General features: G+C 36.4%; 1 protein-coding gene across 1 annotated transcript; it reads right to left on the bottom strand.

Annotated features, from left to right (window-relative positions):
• Nucleotides 1-809: 809 nt before the first annotated feature.
• Nucleotides 810-4,846, bottom strand: LOC107773058 (ribonuclease 3-like protein 2). Its single transcript, XM_016592505.2, has 4 exons — nt 4,296-4,846; nt 3,756-3,908; nt 1,662-2,023; nt 810-1,215 (listed from the first exon to the last, which is right to left on the bottom strand). The coding sequence occupies exons 1-4, from the start codon at nt 4,683-4,685 to the stop codon at nt 1,050-1,052; spliced, it is 1,071 nt and encodes a 356-aa protein (XP_016447991.1). The 5' UTR covers nt 4,686-4,846; the 3' UTR covers nt 810-1,049.
• Between the last annotated feature and the right edge of the window lie 1,023 nt (nt 4,847-5,869).

Below are 5,869 nucleotides of genomic sequence, written 5' to 3'. Positions count from 1 at the left end.
TTCAGTACTTCGATACGGTCCTCGGTATTAAGATATTGGTATTTCGGTTTAACCGAAATACCAATTTTTTTTACTAAATGTTATATAGCATATGTTAAATATAGTGTGTAGTCTAATTTTAATTAAGCAATGGTACCGGCCAGGTGCCCCCGCCCCAATCTTGAGAGATGTGCCAGTATTTATATGCCTCACTTCTGTTGTTTCTGTGTCATCCCTTTACTTAGCGCTAGAGTAATATGCTATTAAGCTTAATTTGCATGTTATCGTCAAGGGAATGTTAATCTGATTTGGTTGAACAAGCCATAGTTCTGAAAAGGTATGCACTTTGTAGGATTCCAACACTTGTCATGGAAAATCGGCATTAGCCAGAGCTCATGACCATTGTGTGTACAATTTTGAGCTTACACCAGAAGTGCAGAAATTACGTTCCACTATTAGACTTTGTTGCTTGCATCTTTACTGATTCTATGGCATGAAAGTGCCTCTGGATTCTATTAACAGAACATTTGTTTTTCAAAGAAGGAAAACTGGATAAGAAAGAGTTGAAATTAAAAAAAAAAAAAAAAACTTAAGCAATGGGGAATATGTTCCTACCTAAGAAGTTATTGTGCTTTTCCATCTAACTCTTTTTACCCTTTCGTTTCATATATTTGCTCTATTAAAATTTGGTCTATTTTATATTTTATTGTTCAATGGCTGTAATGACCAAATACTTCTCGTTTCAAAATTTTCAATAATCTTGGCTGCCTCAGTCTTATATGCAAATAAGGCAGCTACAAGAAATGCTCTAGTAAAGCTGTACATCACTCTTTAATGCATGATTGCTGTTGCATTTCTTATTATCTTGTAGAAATTTATCATGCAAATGTGTAAAGCAAATTCATAAACCGAAACTGTACCGAACCAAATAAGAAATACCGAACCGTACCGAACTACTTTGGTACGGTATTTGGTATACACAATTGATAAACTGAATACCGAAGTACTGAACCGTAATTCTTAAATACCGAACCGAAGTACGGAACGTTCACCCCTACCGTTAACTGACGTTAAGAGCCTTGCAGACCCCAAATCATCGCTGAAGCTGCAGAATTCTCTGCATCTTTTACTCGCGACTTCTCCTCTCCCTTCACAAAAAGCAAGCCTTCAGCAATTGGAACTTGCACAGAACATATAAACCTCCTATCATGAGCGGGACCTATCTGTTTCTCTATTCTGCACCCATCATAAAGCAAACAATAAGGAAACTAAATCAAAGTATCACGCAGTTCACACGTTTACCCACAAAACAAAAAACCAGTTGGTGGCATATGGTATAGTGAGACACACAAACCCGAAAAAAGAACTAACAAAATAGTAAAAGCTCCCGCGTGCAAAACACATGTAAAACATCTTCAGATCTGAGAATATGAAGACTGAAGAGTCAAATTTACTCGAAATATTAAACCTCAGCACATCCAAAAGTAGGTGTAGAAATAACAATTGTATGAGTTCATTCAACTGAAGTAACAAAGGAATATGCAACCAAAAGAAGAAAGTAGTTTTATCAGTAGGATTCCCTAATGTCCAAGTTTTTCCATGTTATGCATGCTAACCTGCAAAAATTAAAATAGTTTGCTTGTGCAACTGTAAATTATTTCACTCAAAGGAAAAGTTTAAACCTGTAAGTCGGTATGGGCCATTTCTTTCTTCCACATAGCTCATGCAGCTTCTGCTTTGCTCCATCAATCTCTGTATTTGGTTCAACTTCAGTATTCGTCTTACCAGTAGATTTATAAGCTAACTTTTGGAGTGCAGCCTTTGCAGCGTGAAGTTTAGCATTTTCTTTGTTCTCCGAAGAAGCTGAGGTAATAAATTGACCATCGACATAAATACTAGCTATGTCTCTCTCTCCTTTTCTCCAATGCTTTATATCGACTTGTTTTCCGTCCTTCTGGCAAAGCTCATACAGCATGGTTACAGGCTGCGGTTGTTCTTCCAACAAGTCTACCGTGATAATAGGCTCGAGGAGGCCTCTAAATATCTAACACAAAATGAAACTAAACTAATCAGAACATCGGGATGTCGTTTCTCATTTGCAAGACAAGAATGCTAGATTTCTAGGTTGAAAATGGCAATCTAATTGGCTTTCCGATAATAAGAAACACACCTTTCATATGACCTTACCATTTTACTTTTCATTATCATGGCAATTTCAAATTTCAATAGGCAACCCCACCTTCTCTCTCACACACAACTTCAAAACCTTGCTTAGTTAGGTCACGTGAACTTATTTCATTGTAAACAGATCTAATGGCATTCTAGAGAAGGAAAACTAAAAATTTCTTTTTTCATAGATATGAGCAAACACAGTGCCAAAAATAAAATATAAATGACTTCTTTTTTAGGATAGTTATTAACTCTGTCATTTCTTCTCAAGGAAACAGATTTATAAAAGGCATATTTGGAAAAGTAAGGTGTTAAGTCTGAAACAACAACAATAACGACCCAATAAAATCTCACAAGTGGGGTCTGGGGAGGGTAATGTGTACGCAGACCTAACCCCTATCCCGAAAGAGTAGAGAGGCTGTTTCTGAAAGACCCTCGGCTCAAGAATAAGGAAAGGACGAGAAGAGAAGGGAAGGGACAATATATTAGTACCATCAAACAAAACCCAAGAAATAATAACAACATCATAAGAACTAAAAAAAAGTTGAAATGCAATAACAAAACCAAAAAATAAGCCCCGATGCTATGAACAACGGAAGGATAGTGTGAACACAACATTAACCACTAGCAGTCTAAGGCCAATCATATCAAACTAGCCTCACCCCTGCACTCGACTACGTCCTAACCTACAACCCTAATGCTCGACCTCCACACCTTCATATCAAGGGCCATGTCCCCGAAAATCTGCAGCCGCGCCATGTCCTGTCTGATCACCTCTCCACAATACTTCTTAGGTCGCCCTCTACCTCTCCTCGTACCCGCCAAGGCCAAACGCTCGCACCTCCTCAGCGGAGCATCAGGGCTCCTCCTCCGCACGTGTCCGAACCACCTGAGCCTCGCTTCCCGCATCTTGTCATCCATAGGAGCCACACACACCTTCTCCCCAATAACTTCATTCCTAATCTTATCCATCCTAGTATGCCCACACATCCACCTCAACATCCTCATATCAGAAACTAACAAGAATAATGACAATTGAAACATAACCCCAATTTCCTTGAAACTTGATTATTTTTCAAGTGAGTTTGTGAACCGAGTAGCAAAAATTAGTATAAATGAATGAAAAAGAGTTATTGCAAGGAGCATTATATTAACATTGTGGCTGCCAACTTTCTAGCAGATCAAAGGGGGTCCTCGTTTACTAGAACTATTTCGGAGAGTTCATGTAATAAATTAGCTAGTCTTGGGAACATCTGTGCTATAATTGGCACCTCTGTTTTTTTTTTGATAGCTCCTTTAACTCTACAAATCATGGACTTGATCCCAATGGGACTTCCATGATAGAACATTGTAATGCTACTTAGTTTATATTAATAAAGTATCCATGTTAATCAAAAAAAAAAAAAACTGTGTATCCAGTTGTGTAACTTGTAAGTACACAAGATACCTCCATTTGCAACTTCCCTATATCCAGTAGGCCTGCACAATTCCTAAAGTTTTTAATTCCATAGAATTACATTCTCAAGATACAACCAAAATCCACGAAAAAAAGAAAAGGAGTTATGATCCACCAATATATCTAAACAGCCAAGAGAGAGACAACTGACCAGCCAGAGATTCTTCAGATCAAAGCCACAATCCACATATACAGCTGCCGCCACTGACTCCACAATGTCAGCAAGAACCTTCGGCGCCTTCATTGCTCCTCCATGGAACTCGGCTTGCTCCTCCTGTTCCACTGTTACTACGAATTCCTTCACCTATATCCAAATTTTAAATACCTCAATTCAATATTCCCAAAAACTTTAACTTAATCAATTTAAGGCAACTAACAATTGGCCAAGAAAGCTAAATCTGATCTTGCCACAAATAATATACAGAATGTACCTCCCAAAAAAAAAAAAAACTTGACCCTCAAGCCAATAAAACAACTGCTTTTGGCCTCAAAGAGTTAGCAGCCCCAAAATTATGTAAGCTTGAAATTGATTATATAGTAAATTGAGGAAAAAAAGCTACAGAAAAATTGATTAGAAAGAAATAAATTTCAACTAACAATAATTTTATGAATAAGTTTAAGGCATGTTATTAAGGTTTAGTTTTAGGCCACCAATTCTATTGAGCTGCCCACATTTATGTTCCAAATATACCTTTCCATCAAGGGCGGTAGCATTGTGGCGGACATATTTATAGAGACCGTGGCGAACGGCAACTCTAGCAAGTTTCTCAGTGCTGATGTTAGCGGCACGGAGGAGAGAGAGTTGACCTTGGTCAAGTTCTGGGTATGCCAAATAAACATAATTGGTGATTGCTAAGCCAAGAGCAGCGTCACCCACGAACTCAAGGCGCTGATAAGAAACAGAATCAATGCAAGAAGAGTGCGTAAGGGCTTCTTCAAGAAGTTTTGGTTTATTGAATTTGTAGTTCAAGATTTCCTCCACTGCCTTAACAGATGTCTCCATATCTGCCACCTCTTCATCTTCGTCGGCTATTAGAGTAGTTGGGCAACTCATTATGGCGCAAGATTCCGGCGACTGCATATTTTGATCAAAACAAAGAGAGAGAGTGTGTGTATGCGTGTTTCTTGGATTGGTTTTTGAAGAATTTTGAAGGAGCGTGTTGTGGAAGATGAGGTTGCTGTCAGTACTTTACAAAGAAAAAGTGTTCTGAAACTGAGGAGGGAACAGGGTTTAGCGTCAGACCAAACGTTTGATTTGATTGTGTGTAAAGACTTTTAAGTAAGGTGAGAATCTTGTTACCATAACTGTTACCTCTTCTAAATTTGTACTACCATATACGACAATTTTAATTTTAAAATTTAAAATATAAAAAATAATTTATGTAACAAATCTTAAAGTTCATCATATTCAAAAGAGTAATTAATAAAATATAGCTTGATTTGATTTTTTCCTTTTTCATAGTAATTTTTTATCATTATTTAGCATTTCTTCCCTAGTTCCCTATCTATTTAATACTACAACTTAAATTCTATCTTGAAATTGTGCGTCTGACATCATGAAGACGAATCTTGCAATCAATATTAAAATTCCAACAGGAATTGGGTTTAACATTAAGGATTCTATAATTTTTAAAATTTCAATATGCTACTAGTATAAATTTTGAAAATAAATATCTTCTCTTCTTTTTTCTCTCTTTTAGCCACTTTAATAAGTTCTCAACCAACACAACTCCTATTACTTACATGATTTTGAAACCCTAGGTTTCAACCGCCTTTTGCAGAAACGTGGGTATGACGGTATATAATAAATTTTTATGGTTTGATTTTTTTTACGAATTTTACGTATAGCGGGAGCTTAGTACACTTGACTATTTTTTTTTTTGTGTTTGTGTGTGTGAAGAGTGAAAATTGCTAAATTTTACTTTGATTAAAATTATGTACATCAAATTGAAAGTAGAAAATTTTGGACCGATCGAGAATCGAGATAACAAGTTGAGAATAGAATATGGATATCACTCTTTATGCAATGGCTCTTTGTATTGGGATAATAATGCGAAGATTATAACGCGACATTAAATAATTATGAAGTTATTCAAAGGAATATACCTTTATGGGCAGATATTTGGTTTGCTTGACTATAAATAAGATATATATTTGGTTTTATCCTAAAATAAACTTGGATGAACTTTTATTTTCAAATTTAACTTTGAATTTCTTAAAAAGCTTTGGGAGAAGAGCTTTAGAAGGAAAAAAAACAAATCTGTC

This window comes from Nicotiana tabacum, chromosome 21 (assembly GCF_000715075.1).
Source record: "Nicotiana tabacum cultivar K326 chromosome 21, ASM71507v2, whole genome shotgun sequence".
Classification (NCBI taxonomy): domain Eukaryota; kingdom Viridiplantae; phylum Streptophyta; class Magnoliopsida; order Solanales; family Solanaceae; genus Nicotiana; species Nicotiana tabacum.
This window is presented reverse-complemented; position numbering and strand designations above follow the sequence as displayed.

What these genes read in the sequence shown, in the direction of transcription:
- LOC107773058 (XM_016592505.2), bottom strand. Translation starts at nt 4,685, where the DNA reads ATGCAGTCGCCGGAATCTTGCGCCATAATGAGTTGCCCAACTACTCTA. An exon ending in CTACCGCCCTTGATGGAAAG is followed by an intron (nt 3,909 to 4,295) that starts GTATATTTGGAA and finishes ATTTGGATATAG; the next exon opens with GTGAAGGAATTCGTAGTAAC. An exon ending in TGGCCCATACCGACTTACAG is followed by an intron (nt 1,216 to 1,661) that starts GTTTAAACTTTT and finishes TGATGGGTGCAG; the next exon opens with AATAGAGAAACAGATAGGTC.